Consider the following 27,796-nt stretch of genomic DNA (forward strand, 5'->3'; position numbering starts at 1 on the left):
AATGGTTTTCTCACGGGTTCCCCTATACCCACAAGTATATTGCATTTATATATTACACTTATACCCAAACCAGGGATGCTATGGAATGTACCAGTTACAGGCCTATAGCACTACTTAATGCTGATTTAAAATTTTTTACTAAATTATTGGCCCTACGCCTTTCGGTCCTACTCCCTCACCTAATACATAAAGACCAGGTGGGTTTTGTCCCATGTAGACAGGGAGGGGACAACACCAGGAAGATTATTAACTTAGTGGAGGTTGTTAATAAGACGGAGAATGAGGCACTCCTCAGTTTGGATGCAGAGAAGGCGTTTGACCGTCTAGGGTGGCCATTCATGTTTGAGACGTTGCGTCATTTTAGATTTTCGGGTGCATGTATTACTGAAAAGTCTATATTCATGCCCCTCAGCTTTGGTCAAGCTTCCTTATGCCACATCCCAACCGTTTCAGATACACAACGGCACTCGTCAGGGATGTCCGTTGTCCCCCCTTCTCTTTGTTATGTGCATTGAGCCATTGGCTGCTGCTATTCGCATGGACCCTAATATCCGTGGGGTATTGGTGCGAAACAAAGAGTTTAAGTTATCTTTATATGCAGATGATGTTTTATTGATATTGTCCCATCCACATATCACCGTTCTGAATTTGCATACTCTATTATTACAATTTGGAAGGTTGTCAGGGTATAAGGTTAACCAGAGCAAAACGGAGGCTCTACCCCTTAATATTCTGCAGGCGCGGGTGTCCTCCTTGCAAGAAAATTACAACTATAAATGGAAAGATACATCCTTGACTTACTTGGGGATACAACTAACATCTAAGTATAAGCTCTTATATCAACATAACTATCCTAGATTATTTACTGAACTAAAAAGACTCCTACTCAATTGGAACAAGCTCCCACTGTCTTTATTTGGAAGAATCTCCGCTGTCAAAATGTCTGTCGTGCCAAAGCTTCTTTATTTATTTGAGACCCTTCCGGTGTGTGTACCATACAAAGAGTTACGCAATATACAGTCCACTATACTTCAATTCGTTTGGGCCCATAAAAGACATAGAATTAAAAAAAATGACTTTGCTTGACAGTAGACTGAGGGGAGGACTGGGGGTCCCTGATATAACTAAATATTACTGGGCAGTACACTTACGTCACATCCCTGCATGGTCTAATCGCTGTGCCTTCTCTAGATGGATGGAAATAGAGAAGCTATGGCTAGCCCCAACGCATCCCAACTCTTATCTCTGGGGTACCTCATCTAATAAGCCTGACCCACATACCCTGGGCCCTATAGCCTTCACTAAGAAGATCTGGGATTGCTGTGTTAAAAAATTTCCACTTAAATCTGAACGCTCTCCTTTGACTTCTTTTCTTTTTAACCCCAAGATGCCAGATGGTATGCAAGGTGCTGTGACTAAGACATGGTTCGACAGGAAGCTCTTTTGTTTTGCTGACATAGTAGACGCACACTCTAGAGTCCTTCTCCCTTACGCCACCATATCAACTAATTTTAATCTCCCTGGCAACTCCCAATATCTGTACCTACAAGTTAGACACCTGATGCGCTCCCTTTTTTCCTCCCTAGAAGTCTCTACACCTACACTCTTTGAAAGATTATGCAGAGCTGCGGTCTCCACCAAGGGTCTTATTTCGGACATATATTGCATTTTAATTACTCCCTACCCAGAAGACAAGCCAAATCATACATATATGAGTAAATGGGAGGATTTCCTTGGTGAGACCATTCCTTTATGTATGTGGAAACGGATTTGGGATACTGCCTCAAAAACATCCTCGTGCTATGTCTATAAGGAGAACCAGTATAAATTACTCATGTATTGGTATCACACCCCAGCACTACTACATAAACTAAATCCGGCTATATCTGATAACTGCTGGAGATGTGGTACTACAGGGGGAGATATACCGCACATATTCTGGGTATGCCCAAATATCCAATGCTTCTGGAAGTTGGTACAATCTCTTATTTACAAAGTAGCTGATCTTAAGATACCCTTAGATCCTAAATTCTATCTATTGAATATTCCACCTGTCCAGTTGGGGAGGAGAGTGAAGCGGTTACTGTTACATATAACCACAGCAGCCAGGTGTCCGTAACTGGAGGTTAGCCCATCCGCCCTCACTTAATGATCTCCATTCTAGGATCCAAGATGTGAGGAGGATGGAGTATCTATCCGGCATGTTAAATAACATGGTGGATAATTTTGAGAGTGGTCCTGATGGAAGTTTGATATACTCATCCTCCCTATTCTGTCCCCTCCTTCCCTATGTCTCCTTGTCTAGTATTGTATTGTCTGTCTTGTCACATTCTTTGTTTTTCATATATCAATGGATAATATGATGTGGGTCCTGATTTATAGTTTAAAATTACTGCTCACATGTTTGCGGGCCATATCCAAGTATTTTCTCTTTGTTTTGAAAAATTCAATAAAACATTCAGTTATAAAAAAAAAGTACAACTCGTACCGCAAAAGAACAAGCCTTCATATGGCTATATTGACTGGAAAATAAAAAAAGATACGGCTCTTGGAAGATGGGAAGGAAAAAACAAAAACAAAAAATGGAAAATTGCTCTGGGGTGAGGGGATTAATAACTACAATGGTCTAAAATGACTGGTGAGGAGCCACTTCTCTGGCGATTTCTTTATACGTTCATGTGAACCTTCCCTTTGTGTTGTTAGAGGGATATTTCAGGCTTGGGCCCCACTCTGAACCTCACACAGAGCCCTAATTTGTCTAAAACCAGCGTCCTCCTGCAGAGCCGCACACTAGATATGTGGCTGCTTTGTGCTTACAGGACCTGTGATGATGTCACATGGAGGGGAGGAGTCAGGGGGTCACATGCTACACCACACTTCCTGCAATGGCTCCTCCCAAACACAAGCGTGGGCAAATGTTCATGACATCATCACAGGTCCTCTAGCATCTACCATATATCCAGTGTGCGGCTCTGCAGGAGGAGGTATGTGAAGATTCCCCATTACTTGGCACAAGGGCCAATAACTCCCTCAGTGTTGGTGACATTTCTCTTCTCACTGATGGACGTCTCTTCTCTTTCTCTGGAGCTCCTGTTATTTCCCGCTGATGTCGCCGTATGTGGGGTATTTCTGGGTCGTATTTAATAGAAGGTTCTGGTAACATATAAATTATTAATGAGGTTTCTTCTTCTCCTTATAAGTATCCTCCTCCATTGTCTCCCATTAGAGCCGCGCTCGATTCTCCGCCGTCCCATAGATGATGAGTAGAGAGAAGCGCACACGTCTCCGGGGGAAACCTCTCTGCGGTTGTATATACCGGACTTGTGTCTGTCGCAGTTTCTTCAGGCAATATTTATAATTGCGGCTGTTATAATTAATGACTCCTGTAAATCCCTCTCATGGCCGCTCCCCGGGATCCTCCTAGTGTCATCTCTATTTGTGTTTCTTCCGGTCTCCTCCATATTTCTGGAGTCCCTTTGACCTGAGCAGCTCCTGTGGTGATAATCTCCACCACTGTCCGTGTAGACGGCAAATTCTGGGGGACGGACATAAAGCAGATTGGGTTCAGGCCGCGCTCCATCTATATGGCACATATCCCTCTCTCAGCGTCTCCACCGTCCTCGGCTTCTGGTATCAGTGACATATAAGAAGGATTCCTGTCCCAAAATGTGACTAACTCACGATAACACAACCTCCATGCAATACAGATACCTGATAAACCAATGATTGTCCAGCTAGAGAACAAACATCAACTGGACGTGTTATACCCCCTGATATAATAGATCTAGCTGATGCCACCGTGGTCTCATGCAGTCTCTGTTTACCTCGATGCAATAACGATATTGGTTACCATGGTGATACCAATGTGTTTGTGATGTGATTCTTCTGCTCTCTGAGTGTTTACAAAGATCATATGCCCCCCATGATACTATCAACACCGCCACCAGTGATTAGCAGTAATGTTCATCTGAAAGTGTGATGTCCCTTTGACCTCAAACATGGAGGAGCTGTTTTCATAAGATATTAAATGTTTGAATCCATATAAAGAGAAATAGAATACAACATCTACACGTTATATCTTCTCTTAATTGTATTATTACATTGGATATTCCATCTTCTTTCAGGTCCCTACATTATCAAATCCTCTCAGCGCAGATCTTCTAAGAGAATTTTCCTGACTGACCCGTCAAGGATGGATAGGGACAAGGACAAGATGGCGGAGAGGATATTACACCTCACCCTAGAGATCCTCTTCCAGATTACTGGAGAGGTGAGAGATTCTGATGACGTCTGTCATGCACGTGACTAGCTGGGTTTATCTAGTACCTGGTAAACCCCCAGAAGATGTTACAACACACAGGGGACTCAGGGGGCACAATACAATTAAAGTCCCTGCCGCTAGGGAAAAGGGTGAGGGGGCACCTCCTGAACTCACCTCACGCTGACGTTTGAGCTCTCTAGCGTCTCTATACAGGTTCTTTCAACATGTCAGCGAGCAGGATACCTCGAACTCTCAGCTGGCCCTAAACTCACCCTGCCTAGTGAGTAGGCCGACGAGTTCACTGGACTCGCCACTACATTACAGAAACACCAGGGAAGGAATATAAACGGGGCATAGACATACAATGAAAAACACTTCAGGTGTCTTCAGTGCACAAAACACTACCGCTGCACACAAGACAGTCTTCTTCAAGAGCAGGCTCCTTCCAAAGTGGACCACATAGAAATGAGGATTCAGTTTCTATCTCGGGCATCATGTGAAAAAGATCACATGACTTAAATAAAGAAGGGGAATGATCTCAAAGAGCCACATCTGAGATTGACAGCTACAGCCCGCAGCCGCAATTCTTAAGGCTCCGTTATACGCAACGACGCATCTAACGATATATCGCCGGGGTCACGGATTCCGTGACGCACATCCGACATCGTTAGCAACGTAGTTGCGTATGACACCAATGAGCGGCCGTTAACGATGGAAAATACTCACCAAATCGTCCATCGTTGACACATCGTTCATTTTCAAAAAATCGTTGATTGTTGAGGATGCAGGTTGTTCGTCGTTCCTGAGGCAGCACACATCGCTATGTGTGATGTTACGGACGCTCATCTCTGCCCCTCCGCTTCTATTGGGCGGCGGCTTAGTGACGCTGCACGAACCGCCCCCTTAGAAAGGAGGTGGTTCGCCGGAGACAGCGACGTCGCTAGGCAGGTAAGTTCGTGTGACGGCTCCTAACGATATTGTGCGCCATGGGCAAGGATTTGCCCGTGACGCACAAACGACGGGGGCGGCTGCTTTCACCAGCGATATCGCTGCGTGTAAAGCCCCCTTTACAGTACCAGAAGGAAGGAGATGTTATTAAATAACAGCAGTGGATCTGCTGGTATTTAATAACATCATGAGATACACTCATGACAACTTCTCAACACATCATTCTTATCTATGGGAATAACAGATGGACAGAACTGGAGAGTTGAGGACTCTGGAAATGTCTGTAGTGAGATTTATTAATGTGTCTCTTCATAACCAGGATTACACAGTAGTGAAGAAGACCTCTAGTGATCGCTGTCAGGCCCCTGTGTCTGAGGGATGGGGAAGACCCCTGAGCCCAATCCCGGGGCCTCCACCTCACCCCCTGATACATGAGGACATCACTGACCAGAAGATCCTAGAACTCACCTACAAGATGATTGAGCTGCTGACTGGAGAGGTGACACTGCTGGGAATGCTGGGACATTATACAGTAACGCTATGAAGGGATCGGGGGATGACGGTATCATTGTATGTGTCAGGTTCCTATAAGGTGTCAGGATGTCACCGTCTATTTCTCCATGGAGGAGTGGGAGTATTTAGAAGGACACAAAGATCTGTACAAGGACGTCATGATGGAGGATCCCCAGCCCCTCACATCACCAGGTAATAGACAGGACTAAATACACACGGACTATAATTATCTGTATGTAAAGAATGAATTCAGTCCTTGTATGTGTTTCCTCCAGATCTATCCAGTGAGAGGGCAACACCAGAGAGTCCCAGTCCTCTTCTTCCACAGGACTGTAAACAAGAAGATCCCGATGTTCCTGAGGATGATCAGGTAGATGGAGAGAAGGAGTCGTGAAATTTCCCATATGATGTGTAGACGACAAGTTCAGTCTTGTTTTATCCACCAATATTATATACTGAATGGACAATTTATTAGAAACACAGGCCCTTTCACAATTGGAGCTTTAGTGTCTGGAATTAGCCCAGTGACTCCAGTGTGCAGCATAAAATTATTTGACTACATTTTTCGAGAGTCATTTTCAGTGTGAGTTAACAAAGTATGAATCCACAAACAAGGTCATCGATGCTAGAGCAGCCAGGCAAGTATTTCAAAGACTGTAAACCTTGTTCAAGAAGGACAAAGGAGGGCTTACAAGCTACTACATGGGCGTCTCAAATACTGTGGTCATTTAATTTATATTTTATACTTGGTGGAGATGACAGGATAAAGCTGATTATAGACATTAGATCTTGTCTGGATCTTCTCACAATTTTCTGGTTATGGAGACTGCTGGTTAAAATTGGGAGCCAACAGGTTGGATTATACAGGAGATCAGCAGATACATGATACTTACTGCTGTCATTTGTGATCGTCATATCAATTTATGACCTTTTTCCCTTCTTTGAAATAATTTCATATGACTTCTACATCTGTCTGTGACTTTTACAATTTTTATTTCAGGATGTGATCTATATTAATACTACAGAAACGGATGAGAGTGATGATGACTGGTGTAAAGTGGAGATTCCTACAGATGGTTATCCAGGTGAGTAGTAACCACAAAATCACTTCTTAGTATAACTAGGTGTTGAATCTTTTAGGCTATATTACTTAGTTTTTTACTTTGATTTTATTGTCAAAAAAATCGGAAAAGGTATCCACATAAAAACATCCTACCAGCAGGATTTTACTTTGTAACCTCTTTACCCCTACGCTTGTTTTTCACCTTCATGACCGGGCCATTTATTTCCAATTCTGACCAGTGTCACTTAACTCTGGAACACTTCAACGGATCCCGTTGATTCTGACATTGATTTTTCATGACATATTGTACTTCATATTAGAGGGAAATTTAAAATGATATATTTTGCTTTTAGTCGTGAAAATATCGGAAATTTAGTGAAAATTTCGCAATTTTCAAACTTTTAATTTTTATTTCTTTAAACCTGAAAGTTATGTTACACAATATTTACTAAATAAAATTTCCTACATGTCTACTTTACATCAGTGCAATTTTTGAAACATAAATTTTTTTTTGGTAGGAAAGTAGAAGAGTTCAAAGTTCATCAGCAATTTCTAATTCCTTTCTCGCCTTTTCATTGGGGGACACAGACAGTGGGTATTATGATGTCTCCAGGGAGGCGTGACACTAGATTTGAAAAAGTGTTAGCTCCTCCCCCCACAGCATATTCCCTAGCTAGGCAGGAAACTAGCTCAGTTTTTTTCTAGTGTCAGCAGGGAGGCTGACATGTCTGGCCTGAGCCCTACCAGGTGCCTTAGGCCAGCTTATTTGTTTTTATTTTTTATTTTGTTTTTTTCTTATTCATTCTATTTTTGATTATGGGGCAATACCAGGGTGCCTGCCACCCTCGTTCCCCCCGCTTACGGGCAGAGGAAACCTGGCGTGCACAAGCCGTCAGTCTTCCCTCGCGCCCAAGTGGTCGGGTCTGCATACCCCTCCAGGCTCCCTGGAAGCACCTCACACCAAGGTAGCTCCAGGGGGCTAAGCAGAGCCGAGGACCTGCTTCAGCCTTGACCTGAAGATGCGTCCCTGAGATCCCCGCACCGACGCGTCTTCAGACGGAGCCAGGAGCAGGTAGGGAGACGACGAGTTCTCTGTCCCCTGGATCCAAACCGCTGCCTGAAAAGGCGCCGGTGGGGCGATGCAGGCTGTGATCCCGGGGAGCCTCATTAATTTAGCCCCGGCGTCGGCCTGCATTCTAGCAACGCCCCCTCTCACTGCTCTGGAAGCCGCTCCCTCAGTCGCAGCGGCTCTCCTCTGATTGGCTGTCACGTTTAGTCCCAGCCCTGGGACCAATCAGCCTTCGGGGGCCATCTCTCTCCTCCATGCTGCCAGGAACGCTGGACACCATTTTCCACGTGGGGAGCAGACACAGGTGAGATCGCCTCCTTGGCTCTGCACGTCTGCAGCGCTATATACCGCTCTGCTCAGCGGTATATCGCTGTCTCTCTAGCGGTGTGTGCCTGCTGGCTAGCGGTGTATATCAGATGTTAGCGGTGTATACTGGCTCTGCCTGCAGGTATATGCCGACTGTTTGACAGTATATGCCATTTTGCTATCGGTATATACCGGCTGTGCATAGCAGTCACTTTATAATACTGCTAGTGGCTCCTCACTCATATAACAGCGGCATAACCCTATCCCTATAGGGCTGTAGGACTCTGTTGCTGACATGCGTAACCGCAAGGGTGATAAACCTTCCCAGGCGTCCTCTACGGACCTGTACTATGCCTGTACCACCTGTGGACGTTCATTTTCTAATGGCCGAAGCTATCCACTATGCTGGGGCTGCGATGCCCCTACTACCGTGTCACAACAGACCCCGCTGCCGGACCAGGATGCCGTGCAGCCTTTGGATTCTGCTCCGGCCAACGGTCAGGCAGCACCCCCGTCTGATATCGTAATGCCTGCATGGGCTCTTCTAATGTCTAAAAGGATAGAGGACCTTGCCGCTCAGATATCCCAGCCTTCCACAGCCTTTACCCGGCTCAGCTCCCTCAGAGGAGCCCGCCTGCTTCGTCTGGTCCTTCTTCCCCAGAACGTAAAAAGGCTGTTTCCAAAAGGCGCCATTCCGACCTCTACGCCTCATCCGACTCGGACGATGGTCAGTCTGACCGAGATTCCGTGACTCTTAGTAGTCACGATTCTCAAGACTCTGACTCTGATTCAGATGTCCTTTCTGAGTCTAGGCATATAGAAGACACATTAATTTCGGCTGTCACTCACTCCCTGTCGATTTCTGATCAGCCTCCGGACCCGACTTCTCAGTCGGCAATCAAGCGGGCCAAGAAGCCTCCTAAGTTCTTTGCCCAGGATCCGGTTTTTCGTCAAATTATATCTAAACGGTGGGATCATCCTGATAGAAGGTTTAATAAAAAACCCTTCACTTCATTCGCTTATTCCTTTCCATCTGAAATGGTTAAGACCTGGTCAGTACACTCCGTTGTGGATCCGTCAGTATCCAGACTGGCTAAACACACGGTCATGTCTGTTTCAGACAACGCGTCTTTCAAGGACTCGTCCGACCGCGCAGTTGATGCTGCGGTCAAATCTATTTTCCAGGCTTCAGGCTCCTCTCTTCGCCCCATGTTTGCCTTGACATGGGTCGCGAGAGCTATGGGTGTGTAGAGTAAGAACCTGCGCAGGATGCTTCGCTCTTGTAATATTCCTCCGGAGGCTTTTGAGATCCTTGATTTGTTCTCTCTAGCCTCTAATTATTTTCTTCATGGCTCCCTAGATGCAGCTAGTTTGTCAGCCCTAACGGCAGCCAATGCTGTCTTTGCCCGCAGAGTCCTTTGGCTAAAGATATGGAATGCGGACAGTGCCTCCAAGAAATCCCTGTCCACACTCCCCTTCCATGGCCTTCGTCTGTTTGGAGAATCCTTAGATAAACTCATATCTGAGACGACAGGTGGTAAAAGTACCATTCTACCACAAAAGCGGCCTATATCCAGGAATTTTAAAAAATCTTCTTGGCGCAGGCAGTCCTTTTGGCCTGCTCCCCAAAAACCATCAGCCCAAGGATCGTCCCAACGCTCAGATCGAGGATCCGGTCCCTCAAGGGGCTCTTTCTGGCGTTTCCACTCCAAGCAACCTAAACCCAAAGGACCTCACCCTGCACAGGCCCCTTCAGCATGACGCCAGGTATCCCTCAGATCCGACTCCTGTTGGAGGGCGGATTCTGCTTTTTCGGGATATCTGGCTAGACCACACTCACGATGCTTGGGTTCGAGAAATCGTCACCTCAGGTTACAAGATCGATTTCCATTCCCTGCCGGCCAACAGGTTTCTGCGTTCTCGTCTTCCAAAGTCCAAAACGCAAAGTCAGGCCTTATTTCAGGCCATAGCCTCTTTACAGAAGGCAAACGTTATCATTCCAGTGCCCCTGGAAAAGCGCGGCAAAGGTTTCTATTCAAACCTTTTTGTCCTTCCCAAAAAAGATGTCTCTGTCCGCCCTATCTTGGACCTCAAAAGGCTGAACAGATTCGTACGGATTCGGACCTTCTGAATGGAATCATTGAGAGCAGTGCTAGCCGCCATGGAACCGGGAGAATTCCTAGCTTCCATAGACGTTCAAGATGCTTATTTACACATTCCCATATGTGTATCTCATCAACGGTTCCTTCGTTTTGCCGTAGGACACCGTCATTTCCAATTCAGGGCCCTCCCCTTTGGGCTGGCCACCGTGCCTCGGGTCTTCACAAAGGTCATGGCGGCCGTCATGTCCATTTTACACCCAAGAGGCGTCCTGGTCGTTCCCTATTTGGACGACCTTCTTGTCAAAGGGAGCTCTCTTCCAGTTTGCTCAGAAAACGTGCAGATTTGTCTAGACATGCTGTCAAGGCTAGGGTGGCTTATCAACTTCAACAAGTCATCCCTCATTCCTCATCAGCGCATCACCTTTTTAGGTATGCTGATAGACACGGCTCAGTCCCGGGTTTTTCTTCCAGAAGACAAGAGGTCTTCTCTGATCCGGGCCGCCCAATCCCTCCGTTCTCGCCATTACACATGCCTTCGGAATGGCATGAGAGTGTTAGGCAAGATGGTGGCAGTCATGGAAGCCGTGTCCTTCGCCCAATTCCATCTGCGCCCTCTACAACTGGATCGTCTATCCTCCTGGGACAAGAATCCAGCTTCTCTAGACCGGTCAGTCCGCCTTTCTTGGACTGTGCACAGCTCCCTCGTCTGGTGGACTCAAGTCTCATCCCTATCTCAAGGGAAGTCCTTCTGCCCTGTCCACTGGCAAGTAGTCACGACGGATGCCAGCCTGATAGGCTGGGGGGCAGTGTTTCTCCACTACACTGTTCACGGACGCTGGTCTCCTTCTGAGCGCTCCCTGCACATCAACGTTCTAGAGATCAGAGCCATATTTTTGGCCCTTCAGAACTTTCAGCCCTTACTATTGGGCCTCCCTGTTCGGATCCAGTCAGACAATGCCACGGCTGTGGCTTACATCAACCGTCAGGGAGGAACTCGCAGCAAGGCAGCGATGAAAAAAGTATCCAGGATTCTTCTTTGGGCAGAGATGCACATCCCCGTTATTTCAGCTGTCCATATTCCGGGGGTAGACAACTGGGCCGCAGACTTTCTCAGCAGGCAAGGTCTAGCGGCAGGGGAATGGTCCCTCCACGACGAAGTGTTCCATCAGATCACTCTTCGTTGGGGACTCCCAGATGTGGACCTCATGGCGTCTCGGATGAACGCCAAAATACATCCCTTCATATCCCGGTCGAGAGACCCGCTAGCGATCGGCTCTGACGCTCTAGTCTTTCCGTGGGCGCAGTTTCACCTACTCTACATCTTCCCTCTGTTTCCTCTCATTCCGAGAGTAATCAAGAAAATCAAAGCGGAGGGAATCCCGGTGATCCTCGTGGCCCCGGATTGGCCCAGGAGAGCCTGGTACCCAGAGCTTCTCCAACTTCTCGGCGACACTCCCTGGCGTCTCCCCGACAGCCCGGATCTTCTGTCGCAAGGTCCAATGTTCCACCAGAATACAGAATACAGCACAGCTGCATTTAACGGCGTGGCACTTGAATCCTTGATTCTAGCCAAGTCAGGTCTTTCGTCTAAGGTGGTTCATACCATGCTTAATGCTCGGAAGCCCTCCTCCGCCAGTATCTATCACAGGACCTGGAAGACCTATCTTTCCTGGTGTGACCGTCATAATCGGTCGCCCCTTGCCTTTTCAATCCCTAACGTTCTCGCCTTTCTGCAAGACGGTCTGGAATCGGGACTGGCTCTCAGTACCCTTAAGGGACAAGTTTCTGCCTTGTCAATATTTTTCCAGAAGCAGCTGGCTTCTCGTCCTCAGGTCCGTACCTTTCTTCAAGGGGTAGCGCATTTGGTCCCTCCTTATCGCCACCCCTTAGATCCCTGGGATCTGAATCTGGTTCTCGGAGCTCTTCAGCTTCCTCCTTTCGAACCTCTAAGAGAAATCTCTCTTCAACGACTGTCTTGGAAGGTTGCCTTTTTAGTTGCCATTACCTCTATCAGGCGAGTGTCCGAACTTGCGGCCCTTTCCTGTCGTTCACCTTACCTGATATTCCATCATGATAAGGTGGTCCTTTGACCTTCCCCCGCCTTTCTTCCGAAGGTCGTATCTTCTTTCCACTTAAACAAGGACATTGTGTTGCCGTCATTCTGCCCGGCCCCGGTTCACTCCTTTGAAAAAGCCCTTCACACTCTAGATCTCGTCAGGGCTCTGCGGATCTACATCTCCAGAACAGCGCCATTGCGCAAGTCCGATGCCCTCTTCGTCCTCTCAGAAGGACACAAAAAGGGCAACCAGGCTTCTAAATCCACGATTTCTCGATGGATCAGGACTCCCATCTGTGAGCCTTACAAAGCACGAGGTTTTGTTCCTCCTCAATCTGTGCGGGCCCACTCTACGCGAGCAGTGGGTGCTTCCTGGGCTATCCGCCATCAGGCTTCGCGGCCCAACTTTGCAAGGCCACTACCTGGTCCAGTGTGCACACGTTTACAAAATTCTACAGAGTGCATACGCATGCTTCCGCGGATGCTGCTCTTGGAAGACAAGTCCTTCAGGCGGCAGTGGCCCATTTATAAGTGGCCACTGCTCGGTTTTTTTACAGTGTTTTGATATATGTTCACTGCAGTTGCAGTCATTAGTCAGCTCTTAGTCTGATGTTATACACTGTTAATAGTTCAGTTCCCACCCAGGGACTGCTTTTGGACGTCCCACTGTCTGTGTCCCCCAATGAAAAGGCGAGAAAGGAGATGACATTTTTGTGTACTCACCGTAAAATGTCTTCCTTGGAGCCTTTCATTGGGGGACACAGCTCCCACCCTTGTGGTTTTGGTTGTCCTTCTCCTACTGCTTTTACACCAAACTGAGCTAGTTTCCTGCCTAGCTAGGGTATATGCTGTGGGGGGAGGAGCTAACACTTTTTCCCCCAATGAAAGGCTCCAAGGAAGAAATTTTATGGTGAGTACACAAAAATGTCATTTTTTCCAACAAAATTTACTAAAAAATTTTGTTGGGACTTTCCCCACAATTGACCCCATTTTACAAAACTGCAAACCTCAATGAATTCATCTAGGGGTGCAGTGAGTATATTGACACCACATGTGTGTCACAAACGTTGATACTATTAGGCGATGAAGAAAAAATAGTTGCATTTTTTTACCACTAAAATGTTGTTTTAACCCCAGATTTCCAATTTTCACAAGGGGACTATGTAAAAAGGCCCCATATTGTGTTACACAATTTCTCCTGAACGTGGCAATACCCCACATGTAACTGTACAGTACTGTTTGGCCGCACCACAGGGCTTGGGAAGGAAGGAGCACATTTGATTTTTGGAGCACAGATTTTCCAAAAATAGTTTGTGAACTCCATTTGCAGAACCCCAAAGGGCCAGAACAACAGAAACCCCCTCATGTGACCAAATTATGTAAATTACGTCCCTCTTAGAATTCATCTATAGTTGTAGTGATGATTTAGTCTTGGGGAAAAAAAACATGGTGTCAAATGCAGTGAATGTTGCAGAATTAAAAATTGCAAATAAGTCCTTGTTGTGCCCAGTACATTTTAGTGCTCGTACATTGTGCCTAGCTCGTGTTTCTGGAAACCTGCATCCCATAAATCAAGCGGGCTCTCCTCACTACAATAGTGCCGAACATGTGATCACTAACTGTGGTTTAGGAACATTGTCGGGCTCAGAATGGAGGTGGTGCACTAGGATTTGGAAGTGCAGATTTTGCACATGGAAGCCCTCTATATTTCCATTAACAGATGAAGAACCTGATTGGGGACTTATGTTTTTGTGGGTACAGTTGAATGCTATTTGGTGGCGATTTCAGTACAGAACATTTTGGATCAGTTCACGTTTATCATGTGCTCTATGCTGAGCACTTCCATCAGGGTTGCCATCTACATCTTCGAAATACGCGATTCATTCACTAATGAGGCACCAAAGTTAATCCAGACTGCGTTTGTCCTCTGTTCTGTGGTTTCCATCTTTTCAAAGGTGAACAAAACTGTTGATGACCGCACTCTTTTGCATGTTTTAAAAGATGGATACCATCAAAGTAACTCCCTATGATTCATTACAGTGAATTTTCCATTCGGATTTCTTTCTGAATCACGTTTTTCTGAGATTTACACGTAATCTCCGGTGTAAGCACTCAGTGTAGAGTGCTTGATAAATATGAGCTGTGCTACAATCTTTGGGAGGCAGAATAAACCAAATCAACAGCAGTTGAAGAATTAGCTTTATTTATTTATTTATTTATGTGCGCCGTACACCATGTGGTATAAGGGATTAGGCGGCTTTATTTCTCAGGTCAGTGCAATTACAGCGATACCAGATTTATCAACACATAACTCACAAAAAGAGCCATTAATTTGTGGGCACCAGGCCTACCGGAATGAGGCAGAGAAGGTGCCAGCACTACTCATCATGAGAATAAACAACAGGAGGACAAGAGTAAAGTGCAAAACATACGTAATTTTTTATTAAATACACAACAAGGAAAAAGTTGTAATTAAAATGGTACACTACCAATAATTCCTAGGGATACCAACATATTGGACCTAAAAGTTTAAATAGCCTATCCAGTTGATCACAAGATTAACTAGTAGATATCTATATTGATGGCGGCTAAAAACCTGGAAAGGTCCGAATGGTTGGTGTAATACCTCACAAGAGGGAGGGGGGCTGCTTTGAAAGATATAAAGCATGAGTCAGATCAAACCATGATTTCCCACCATGTATTGGTAGGAAATCATGGCGATCCCGCTGGCAACACTGTTACTAAGTACTGATGCACAGCAGATTAGAAGATAAAATGAAGTAACCATATAACACAAGTGTGCAGGATGAGAAAATTCTCTTACCTAAAGTGCTAAAGTGCAATACAAGCAGGTACAAGGCAGCCAGCCACAAAGCAGTCCCAATGAGAGTAAGAAAGTGTCCCTAAGAACAGCCAAAGGTCTCCATCCCTTTGGCTGTTCTTAGGGACACTTTCTTACTCTCATTGGGACTGCTTTGTGGCTGGCTGCCTTGTACCTGCTTGTATTGCACTTTAGCACTTTAGGTAAGAGAATTTTCTCATCCTGCACACTTGTGTTATATGGTTACTTCATTTTATCTTCTAATCTGTGCATCAGTACTTAGTAACAGTGTTGCCAGCGGGATCGCCATGATTTCCTACCAATACATGGTGGGAAATCATGGTTTGATCTGACTCATGCTTTATATCTTTCAAAGCAGCCCCCCTCCCTCTTGTGAGGTATTACACCAACCATTCGGACCTTTCCAGGTTTTTAGCCGCCATCAATATAGATATCTACTAGTTAATCTTGTGATCAACTGGATAGGCTATTTAAACTTGTTTAGGTCCAATATGTTGGTATCCCTAGGAATTATTGGTAGTGTACCATTTTAATTACAACTTTTTCCTTGTTGTGTATTTAATAAAAAATTACGTATGTTTTGCACTTTACTCTTGTCCTCCTGTTGTTTATTGTTGATACCAGATTTATATAGTTTTTTTAGGTTTGGCTATTATCACACTAAAAAAACGCTTTTTTTTTTACAAAATAATGTTTTTTTGCATCACTGCATTTTGAGGGTTATAGTTTTTTTTGTTTTTTTTTGTTCTGCCAACAGAGTCACGTGAGGGCTTGTTTTTTGTGAGATTTTATTAGTACCATTTTGGGCCACATAATATTTTTATTCACTTTCTATTCTGCTTTTTATGAGGCACAATCAAGAAGAATTTTTTTTTATTAGTTTTAGTTTTTACACCGTTCACTTTGTCATAAAAGTGATCAGACAGGTTTATTCTTTGTGTTTGTACAGTTACAGTGATACCACATTTATATACTTTTGTATGTTTTATTGCTTTTACACCATAAAAACAATTTTATAGAAAAAATAAAAATTTTATGCATTGCTGTATTCTGAGTTGTAGCTTTTTTAAATTTTTTCCTGACGGAGTTGTACAGCAGGTTGTTTTTTTTGCGGGACAAGATGATGTTTTCAGCTGTATGATTTTAATTTATTTTTGAGGTTTTGCTATATATTTTTTTTTTATTGAAGGGGTTAACTAGTGTGACATTTTTATAGATAAGTGTACTTTTTTTTTACATAAATTTACATATTTATTGAATCAATTTTTTTCAGTATTGGTTTTTTTTTCTCATATATATATTTCTACCAATTTTTTTATTTAACTTTTTTACTTAGTACCTTTATGGGACATTACCTTTTATTCCCCTGATTACTTATATAATCCACTGCAATGCTTGATCACTGCAGTGAATAACATGTCAGTGCTGCACTCGCAGCAGTAATGCAGTACAAATGCAGTACACATATCTATATCTTTTCTGGCCAAGCGTACAAATGAAAAAACGGGATCCTTCCCAGGTTTGGGGGGGGGGGCCACTTCATTAACATTTGCATATTTCACATAGTAGATGTTTATAAACCCGTCCGGTCGGGGAGATTTGCACGTTTTAAATGATTTGATAGCTTCGGTGATTTTAGGAACAACTATGCTGAAGGACGTTCTTAGACCTCTTTCACACGTCTGTGAAAAACCACGCACGTTTTTCACAGACGTGTCAAAGGTGCGTTTTGCCCTCCGTGAGCCGTGTTTATGGCCTATATGTGTTCTCTGTATGTTATCCGTGAAAACGCACGGAGAACAGGAACTTTCTGCTTACCAGTCCCTGGCGTCGCTGTCCGTGGTGCTGATTTTCGGTCTCCGGTCCTGCCGACTCTCCACTGCTGCAGCTTTCGGCCTCAGTGAAGTGAACATGCAATGAGCATAATCAGCGGCGGTCGGAAGCAAGTGACAGCAGCGGCAGAGACAGGAGAGCAGAAGAAGGTGAGTAAAGTTTTTTTTTTTTATTTTCTCAAACACGTGTGTTTTCTCCGGCACGTGTCACACGGAACACCTCCGTGTGGTCCGTTTGCGTTCCGTGTGACACCTGTGATGCCGGAGAAAACGGACATGTTGACGTGTGGAGCACACGGACACACGTATGCTCCACACTTACACACTGTCCATGGCAGAACACGCACGTGAGCGCAGACCCATTGATTTTAATGGGTCTACGTGTACCCGTGTCGCCAGTACTTGAGGAAAAGGACCAAACACGTACCGGAGACAAGGACGTGTGAAAGAGGCCTTACAAGATGTTCTGATCTGATGTTGGGGTAGTTTTAGAGGCTAGTTGTGATTGATATATTGATGAGTAAGTTGATACATCTGGGGGTCACAAAGCAGGTTAAATATTGATTCATAATAAAATTGAAATTGGTCCACAATCATTCTAGCGTCTGATTTTTTTTTTCCCCTCTGTGTGCACTAAATATGCTATTTTTGGATTTTGGATTAGTTTATTTAACTTTATAGTTAGCAAGCCCCAACTCTATAATTAAGGATATAAAAAAGAATTTGAATCTTTTTTTGAACAAAAGATTAAAACTTAGATAGAAGAATGAAGATGTAAAGAAGCACTGTTATAAAAAATGTATCCTCTTTAAAGGGAAGCTGTCCACAGGTTTTCCCAATATAAAGTAAATCTACGACAATTAACTCTTCGTGTAACAACAGCCCAGCTATCTGTATACTTTATATGCCCCTATATTCCCATATCCATATAATACCTTTTATATTTCGTCTGCCATATGCTAATTGATGCTGTTTGGTCTAGTGGAAGCACAGGACTGTGCAAGCACAAGGTGCTCTGTGATACTGAGTCCTGTAATGCGCATGCGCCAGTAGGAGTAGATCAAAGTGCACTTGCCTAGGTCTCTGCTTAACTGCATAGGTCTGAGATAACATAGAATGCATCATCCACATTCAGTACAATTTCTGGGATAGAGGAGGCACAGGGCAAAGACCAGCAACACCCATCGGACCACACTGCGCAAATTAGCATATGGTGCAGGAGACCAAGAAAAGGTATCTTTTGATATGTGGGGTGAGAAGGGGGCTTTAATATGAAGTGCTGTGCTGTGAAATAAGAGGAATTAAAGGGAGCCTGCCATGCGCCTAAATACTGTCAATCTGATGAGCAGCCAGCACACTAAGAGCATGGCTATCGGGAGGAAATTAACTTTTTTTTTTTAAATCAGATAAATTTTTATTGCATTTTAAAACTTTCATAAACATAACAACAAATTGTGAGGGTAGTCCTCACACATACCCGCAACCCTCCCTCCCCTCCCCCTCCCCCCACCCTCTTCCGGTCGACAGTCTCACCCCTCCACTATAATGACCTGCCCTCCTTATTTCTCAGCCACTGCGATCTTTCCTTTCCTACCTATAGTCTAAATATCCTATCTTTCAGTAGATCAAATGACGCTAATCCTGGAAAGTCCAGCCACTTGCTCCAGATCTTCTCATATTGAGTTCTCCTTCCCCTTTTAATATAAACATTTTTCTCCATATAAATAATATAATTCACTTTTTCGATTGACACCACTACTCCCAGAAATAATACACTCGGACCAGGTGGGTTTCGTACAGGGACGGGAGGCGAGGGACAACGTATGCAAGACCATATCGCTAATTGCTAGGGCAGGGGTGAGCCCGGGGGGAATGGGCCTGCTGTCAATCGACGCCGAAAAGGCTTTTGACCGCGTACATTGGGGTTTTATGGAGGCGGCCCTCAAACAGATTAGACTGAGGGGAGGTTTTTTAGCTAAAATACTGGCCCTTTATTCCGGCCCTACAGCACGGATTAAAGCTAACGGCTCCCTCTCAACCCCTTTTCGGATCTACAATGGTACTAGACAGGGATGCCCGCTATCCCCATTAATCTACGCCATTGTTATGGAGCATTTGGCAGTGGCTATCAGGAAGAACCCCAGTGTGCGAGGTCTGAGCTTGGACGGGAGACAGTACAAAACTGCCCTCTATGCAGACGACTTATTGCTTTATGTTTCAGAACCCCACATATCATTCCCCTCTCTCCTGAAGGAATTTGAACGTTATGGAAATCTTAGCAATTTCAAAGTTAATTACAAAAAGACGGAAGCCCTAAACATTTCATTGCCGGCATCAGAAGTTCAGAGATCCCAAAACAATTTTCCATTCCGGTGGCAGGCACACTCAATAAAGTACCTGGGAATTCAGATACCGGCCGATCTAAACAAACTATACACATTAAATTATCAAACCTTACTAGATAAGACCATTGGGAACTTTAACATATACAATAAAAAACCTCTGAGTTGGTTTGGAAGGATTAATTCCTTTAAAATGGACATTCTCCCCAGATTCTTGTATGTATTCCAGGCCGTCCCCATAAACCCCCCAATGAGTTTCTTCAAGTCCATGAAAACCGCCCTTATAAAATTCATATGGAAACAAGCAAAACCCAGAATAAAGTTCTTAACCCTCACTAGACACAAGCAAGAGGGGGGGGGAGGGGGGGGATTACCAAATCTACAACTTTATCACCAAGCATCGATGTTGGTCAGATTATTTGATTGGCAGTTCCAAGCAAATGTAAAGCAGTGGGTAGAGCTGGAGTAAGGATGCACCCTGACACCTGTCAAGAACCTGCCATGGGTGGGACAGAGAGACAAGATACACATTAAACCTGAGGGGATATTGGTGAAGGCTACACTGAAGTTATGGGATAGGCTGAGAGAAAACAGCGGACTGACTAAGACTCCTAGCCCATTAACTCCTATATTCAACAACCCGGAGTTCCCTCCAGCGATGGGGGGAGAGGTTCTTACGATGGCATCAAAGTGCGGACATCCGAGTGGCTCACCTATTACAGGACACACGTTTCCCCACACGGGAACAGCTGGAGGAAAGAGACCCTCCCATGAAACTTTCATGGTTGCAGTACGGTCAGCTGTGGTCCTTTTTGGGGAAATGGGGTGTGGAGGGACAGTGCCCTCTCCCGGTGTCACCCACACCGTTTGAGGGCTTGTTCCTAGGGGACTCGCCCCCCCACCCCACCTGGTCTCGGTGATATATAAACACCTTAACGGACGGTCTTATCAATCAGGTCCGGACTATGTTCGGGCATGGGAAAAGGAACTGGACACCTTGTTCTTGAAGGCGGATAGGCAAAAAGCCTTCCTCTTTACACACAAAATGTCGGTGCCGGGGTTTGCTCAGGAAAAGAATTACAAGATTCTGGCTCGGTGGTACCTATGCCCAACCAAAATTCATAAACTTTTCCCTTCGGCCCCAGATAGGTGCTGGCGATGCGGCACTGAAAAGGGGACAATGACCCACATATGGTGGGAATGTGAAAAAATGAAACCCTTCTGGGACGCGGTTTTCGGGGCTTACACAAGGATCACAGGTAACAAGGTCAGTCCTACCCCTCAGGTGGCGATCCTTTCTATGTTGCCAGGATCCATTGGGACACAAAAAAGAGATCTGCTCAGGTTTTGCCTGATTGCAGCTAGATCAGTAATCCCCAGATACTTGCGGAGGACGGAGACGCCACCTGTTGGGGAGTGGTTTAAGGAGTTCTCACATATAGCCCTGATGGAAGAATTATCAGCTATAGCAAATGACACTAATGACACCCACACCCGGATTTGGCAACCATGGATTATGTTTAAAGAAACCCAGGATTTCTCGAGGATACTGGCTGAGTAAAGAGGTGGTCCAGAGGGCCTGTGTGTCATAAATACCCCATTCCCCTTCCCTCCACCCCCAACTCCTTACCTCCCCTCCCTTTAATCCTTCCCCCATAATACATCCTTCTCAAAATTACAAATCCCCTCCACCCTTCCTTTTGTTTTGTTTTTTTTCTCCTCCTCTTCTCTTTTTTCTTGTCCCCATGTATTTTCTCATCATCCTTCGCTCTTTCTTCTAAACTATCATCTCTGGTCTCTCTCTCCAATACCTTCTCTGTTCAAGCGCTCTCTCCAAGTATACTAAAAAATGGTCCTCCCTCATTGCGATCTACATTCACTTTCTATGCAGACATAAACATTTGGAAATTCAGCGAGATGTAATTGGGGGTACAGCTTGCGCTCTACTTAGACACATAACGCTGGTAGGGGCCCACTCCGGCCCGGGCCGGAAGTAAGATATTATGTCATTTAGGGGGCTACGCTCAGGATTCCCCCTCAGACAGGAAAATAGCATAGTTATGGTTGTTCGATAAACCGAAAATGGAGATAAACTGAAGCAAGACAATGTATTTGAAGTACATCCGAAAAAGAAAGGAAACGGGAGCTGAAGTAGTTTGCAATTAGCTTATTAAGAAGAAATGTTAATATAGAGTAAATGTGAAGAGCAAGTGTTACATCTTAATTATCCTATGTAGTGTTATGTACAAGATTGTTGGACCTGAAGAGAGATCACTCTCACGAACTATCTAATCTTGCTTTCTTTCTTTCTAAAATATTGTTGCTTGTTGTTTAATGTGTGAAAAATCAATAAAAACAGATTATTCATAAATAATATAATTCACTTTTTCAACAAATTCCTTACGTGTCGGTGCTTTTTCAGATAGCCTTACAAGGCAATTAGTTTCCTTGCTGCATACAACAATCGTGCCACTGCCAGTTTCTCTTGTTCATCCGCCCCCACTTCATCCACATAGCCCAGCACACACACCAGCGGGTTTCTGGGTAGGTCCACTTGCATCACTAATTGAATTAAATTTAACACTGTGATCCAGAACCCTTGTAAACACGGGCATTCCCACAACATGTGCATGATCCCTGCTTCCTCCACAGTACATTTTGGACACTTGGAATCTGTTCTCACTCCCACTTTCTTCATCCACACGGGGGTTCTATATACTCTGTATATAACATATAATTGCGATAGCCGTTTTGCCTCGCTCAAAGATATTTTGATGACATATTGCAAAATAGACTCCCATTTCTCCTCCCCAATTTCTCCCAAATCTTCCACCCACCTTGCATATGCCCCAATTTGTTGCCTCCCAACCGACATGGAGAGAAGTCCCCCGTAGACCATCGATATACATCCTGCCGTCACTCTCTGTGTCCCTAATATATTAATTACATTATCTGATTGTATAACAATTGGTGTTATTCTGTTCTGCGATTCAAATGCGTGACGTAGCTGCAGGTATTTATAAAACATACTATGTCCCAGTGGGAAGTCTTTTAGCAGTACTTCAAAAGTCTTAAATATGTTTCCATCCATCACTTGGGAGAGGTACCAGATACCAATTCTCCTCTATTGCCCAAATTCTTTAAGGGATAAAAATTCCGGAATGTTGGGGTTGTCCCACATGGGGGTATATCTAGTGAACCCGGTTACCTGTCTCATCTGTTTGATCTTACCCCATACTTTATCTATCAACTGTATAGTAGGAATAGTCGGATATAATGCAGAGTGTGGACGAAACTTTCCCGCCTCCAGACTTGCCAGCAGAGGACCTTTTCCGATCACATACTGTAATATTTTCCCCGCCGAGGTCTCCAAACCTGTCACACCCCACCCCTCCATGTGTTGACTCTGGGCAGCTAAGTACTAGCACCAAGGATTAGGTGGGGCCAGTCCCCCTTCGTCTTTTGGTCTCTGTAAATATTCTAACCTCATCCGTGGGCGCTTCCTTCCCCAGATTAAGCCTCGGAAAATAGAATTTATTTTATAAAACCTATTTTGTGGTAGCCATACCGGGGCGTTATGGAGCACATAGAGCAGTTGGGGCATTAGTATCATTTTAGCTAAGTTGACTCTCCCCACCACCGAAAGGTACAGTTTGGACCAGGCCAGAATCTTTTGTTTGAACTTAAGTAAAAAGGGGGTGAGATTAAGAGGTTCATAGTCAGTCAGTTTATTGGATATCATAATTCCCAGATATTTAAACTCTGACACCACCTGAACCGGAGCACAAGTCACCACTACATTGGAAGGCGTTTCATCTAGTGGCATCAAAACCGATTTGTCCCAATTTATCGTGAGCCCTGATATCCTTCCAAAGTTAGATATGACCCTCATTACCGCCTCCAAGGAACTCCCTGCATCTGCCAGAAACAATAATAAATCGTCCGCATATAAGGCCACTTTCTCCTCCACACTCCCATATCGGTAACCCACTACACCAGGATCCTGCCGCATCACCGCCGCCAGTGGTTCGATAGCGATAGTAAACAACAGGGGGGACAGTGGGCACCCCTGCCTTGTGCCCCTATAGAGAGAGAATCTATCTGACATGCTGCCATTTGACCTAATTCTTGCCGTAGGAGCAGAGTACAACAGCTGCACCCACCTAATATACACTTCCCCAAACCCCATTGATCGCATCGTAGCCCATAGGTACCCCCACTCTACGCTGTCAAAAGCTTTGGCCGCGTCTAGGGAGAGAATAACCTGCCTCCCCTTATTTTCCGCCGGTATCTGCATATTCAGGTACAGTCTCCTAAGGTTAGTTGCCGTGGATTTGTTGGGCATAAACCCTGCTTGATCTGGGTGTATTAGGGATGTAATGACTTTGGTGAGCCTATTTGCAAGCATCTTGGCCAGGAGCTTTACATCTACCGTCAATAGTGAAATCGGTCTGTAAGAGGCTGGCAAACCCGGGTCTTTGCCTTCTTTAGGGAGTACCACAATTATTGCCTCCTGCATAGACGGCATAAGCTCTCCTCTTTCCAGACATGAATTACCGTATTTTTCGCTTTATAAGACGCACTTTTGTTCCCCCAAATTTTGGGGGAAAGTAGGGGTTGCGTCTTATAATCCGAATATACGGGAGGGGGGTGTATATATATATACAGAGTCCAGTGGAGGTGCGGGCAGCTCTGAGCGGTGCTGGGGGCTGGTGGGGGCAGGTGAAGCTGCGAGCGGCAGCGTTAGATCACTTTCTCCCGCTCATATAATATGCACAGCCGCTGTCCACCAGCGTGGTGCTGAAACTGCATCGCGCTGATGGGCTGGGGCAGCGGGGCATATTATATGCCTGTGCTTACCTTTGATCGCACATGCACCCCTGTGTTAGCTATGGCCCCCATGCTGCTGCCCATAGTAAAATAATAAACTCTTTACTCGCCTCCTCCTGCGTGTCTGCCCGGTCTCCCTCCTGCTGCTGTGCACGCAGGGATATCTCTCTGCTGTCCCGATCACATGACCGGCACTAGAACCAGGAAGTAGGAAGTGCAGAAGACAGGAGGAGCTCAACCCCGAGGAGGGAGACACGAGACAGGACAGTGCTGCAGAAGGTAAGGAAAGAGTTTATTTTACTAAAAGCAGCAACATGGGGGCGATATCTAACAGAGGGTGATGTGTGCCTGCCACAGTGGGCCTGTGTGCCTGCCACAGTGGGCCTGTGTGCCTGCCACAGTGGGCCTGTCTGCCTGCCACAGTGGGCCTGTCTGCCTGCCACAGTGGGCCTGTCTGCCTGCCACAGTGGGCCTGTCTGCCAGCCACAGTGGGCCTGTCTGCCTGCCACAGTGGGCCTGTCTGCCAGCCACAGTGGGCCGTGTGCCAGCCACAGGGGGCCATGTGCAGCAATAGGGGGCCTGTGTGCCAGCCACAGGGGGCCGTGTGCAGCATTAGTGGGTCGTGTGCCAGCCAGAGTGGGCCTGTGTGCCAGCCAGAGTGGGCCTGTGTGCCAGCCACAGGGGCCGTGTACCAGCCATAGAGGATGTGTGCCAGCCATAGGGGAAATGTGGCATCACTGGGGGACGTGTTCAATATAAGGTGGCCATATCCAGATTAAGGGGGCTAATTTTAGGATGAGGGGGCTATGAGGGACATATACCTTATATTATTTGTTAGACGTACACTGGCATTATAAGATGGACCCCATTTATTAAAAAATTCTCTATTCCTTCACCAAATTTGGGGGTGCGTCTTATAATCAGGTGCGTCTTATTAAGCGAAAAATACGGTATATACCTTAAGCAGCACCGGCAGTAAAACCTCCCTATGTTGCTTATATACTTCAGCCGGAAACCCATCTATCCCCGGCGCCTTATCATTCGCCATATCACTCAGAGCTAGCTCTAAGTCCTCTAAGTCAAATGGCTCATCTAGTAACTCTCTAGATTCCCTTGAGAGGACTGGCACCTGAGCTCTGCCTAGAAATTCATCCACCTCCCCCGCCTCCGGGTGCACCTTGACTGAGTATAGATCAGAGTAGAATGTTTCTAGTACTTTTAGGATCCCCGAGATGTCCGTGACAACTGCCCCATGAGGAAATTAACTTTAATCATCCCAGCAGCCTCCAGCTTTCATAGAGATTTGGATATATTGGCTACAGTCACCCCTCAATATATAGCGGCAGCTGTAAAGACGCTCCGGCACTGAGTGACAACCGGCTATATAGTATATCAGTGCTGAGCCAGCTGTCAGTTAGTGAGAGAGCGTGTTTACAGCTGCCACTCACTATGTACTGAGCGGAGACTGAAGCTATGCCTCTATGATTGACAGCTGTCAGGGAGGGAATGAAACAGACAGCATCTAATAGACTTATTAGAAAACATTAGTAACCAAAATATAAAGAAATGGAAAATTGAAAAAGCAAAACCTTGTGGCCTAAAATTATAGTTTTAGTTGCAGTTGACAACTGAACAGTACTGCAATAAGTATAGAACTGTTATAAAATGTAATATACTATTATTATTATTATTATTATTATTATTATTATTATTATTATTATTATTATTATTATTATTATTATTAGAAGGTTAGGGATTGAAATTAATTAAAATCTGTTTTCTTGTGGGCAGACGACTGGACCAGCTCAGAAGAACAGTTCATACTTGCAAATTTCAAAGAAGAAGATCATGTTGTCGAATCAGACATATATGAAGAGCTTACCATTATCCCAGATATGCCTCCAACCCTTCACATCAAAACTTCACCATCGGATTCTTTGGAACAGGTCCTATCTTCTGACTGCTCTCAGACTGTTATGCAAAATAAAGATACCAGAAGGGACACTGAACATCCAAAAACTCACACAACAGAGGAGCGATTTTTATGTTCAGAATGTGGCAAATGTTTTACAGCGAAATGTTATCTTGATGCACATAAAAGAGTTCACAAAGGAAAGAAGCCATTTTCATGTTCAGAATGTGGGAAATGTTTTGGCTATAAATCAGGTTTATTTAGGCATCATAAAATTCACACAGGGGAGAAGCCATTTCTATGTTCAGAATGTGGGAAATGTTTTATTGTGAAATCAAAACTTGTTACACATCAAAGAATTCATACAGGAGAGAAGCCATTTGCATGTGCTGAATGTGGGAAAAGTTTTTCTCAGAAATCTGATCTTGCTAAACATGAGAGAATTCACACAGGGGAGAAGCCATATTTATGTTCAGAATGTGGAAAATCTTTTAAAGAGACATCAGAGCTTGTTGCTCATCTGAGAACCCATACAGGGGAGAAACCATATTCATGTTTAGTATGTAGGAAACGATTTTTCCGGGCATCAGATTTTGCTAGACATAAGAGAATTCACACAAGGCAAAAGTCATTGTCATATTCAGAATCTGGGAAAGATTATAGCAAGAATTCAGGTCATGTCAGACGTCGGGTAATTAATACAGAGAAGAAGCCATTTTCATGCTCAGATTGTGGGAAATGTTATCCTAAGAAATCTGATTTTATTAGACATCAGAGAATTCACACAGGGGAGAAGCCATTTTCATGTTCAGATTGTGGGAGATGTTTTAATCAGAAATCGGCTTTAGTTAGACATCAGAGACTTCACATTGAAGAGATGCCATTTTCATGTACAATATGTGGAAAGTGTTTTGTTGAAAACTCATCTCTAATTGGACATCAAAGAGCTCATGCAGAAAAAAAATTTTCATGTTCAGAGTGTGGTAAACGTTTTACCTACAAATCACATCTTATTAATCATCAGAAAAATCACACAGGGAAGTAGATTTTATTTTTTGTGACATCATAAAAAGCAGTTGAGCAATTACTGTCAACGCTAAGTAACATCTCAAATGATAGAAAAGGAAAGCCAAACTAAATGATGATTAAGAAATGTATGCAATTATCAGTAAACACTTTTATGGAACACCAAACCACACCTATTACAGCCACTCTACAGAAGAGAATATTGGACCACCTATGGCCTTCAGAACTACAGCAATTTGTCGTAACAGATTTCACTAGATGTTAAAGTCGTTCTGTAGGAATATTGGTCCATGCGAACAGGGTAGCTTCTCACAATTTCTGGAAAAACTGGAAGATTGCTTACTAGAATCATTGTTTGTGTGCCCTAAATGGCTCACAAACAAGTCCTGGAGCAAATTTTATACACTGAATATTTTATAGTATAGTTGCATCTTACAGGTTGTCCACTGTCCCTCTCCTTCATCTGTTCTGACATCAGTCAAGGAGAAACACTGCTATACAATCACGTTAACTATCAAACTGTAACAATGACCTATTAATTAGATGAGACCAGCTAGGCATCAGATGTTTACCCCAATAACTGTCCAGATTGGATATAGCAGTGTCTACCCATGACCAATGTCAGATCAGGTAGTAAAGAGAAGAATTTGGACAACCCCTTTTAAACTTGTTACCAATCATTAATAAACATTTA

The 27,796-nt window shown here is 44.6% G+C and overlaps 2 protein-coding genes across 2 annotated transcripts in view; one reads left to right on the forward strand and one right to left on the reverse strand.

The window, feature by feature from the left end:
• LOC142312837 (uncharacterized) overlaps positions 1-27,796 on the reverse strand; it is a 173,345-nt gene that overhangs the window by 30,363 nt on the left and 115,186 nt on the right. The window lies entirely within an intron of this gene.
• Positions 2,906-27,782, forward strand: LOC142311930 (uncharacterized). The gene is made up of 7 exons (XM_075350798.1): positions 2,906-2,984; positions 4,125-4,270; positions 5,529-5,708; positions 5,791-5,914; positions 5,998-6,092; positions 6,723-6,807; positions 25,956-27,782. Exons 2-7 carry the CDS (start codon positions 4,193-4,195, stop codon positions 27,119-27,121), a joined length of 1,728 nt encoding a protein of 575 aa, XP_075206913.1. The 5' UTR covers positions 2,906-2,984; positions 4,125-4,192; the 3' UTR covers positions 27,122-27,782.

This window comes from Anomaloglossus baeobatrachus, chromosome 5, assembly GCF_048569485.1.
Source record: "Anomaloglossus baeobatrachus isolate aAnoBae1 chromosome 5, aAnoBae1.hap1, whole genome shotgun sequence".
Taxonomy (NCBI): Eukaryota; Metazoa; Chordata; class Amphibia; order Anura; family Aromobatidae; genus Anomaloglossus; species Anomaloglossus baeobatrachus.

What these genes read in the sequence shown, in the direction of transcription:
- LOC142311930 (XM_075350798.1), top strand. Translation starts at nt 4,193, where the DNA reads ATGGATAGGGACAAGGACAAGATGGCGGAGAGGATATTACACCTCACC. An exon ending in ATGTTCCTGAGGATGATCAG is followed by an intron (nt 6,093 to 6,722) that starts GTAGATGGAGAG and finishes TTTTTATTTCAG; the next exon opens with GATGTGATCTATATTAATAC. An exon ending in TCCTACAGATGGTTATCCAG is followed by an intron (nt 6,808 to 25,955) that starts GTGAGTAGTAAC and finishes TCTTGTGGGCAG; the next exon opens with ACGACTGGACCAGCTCAGAA.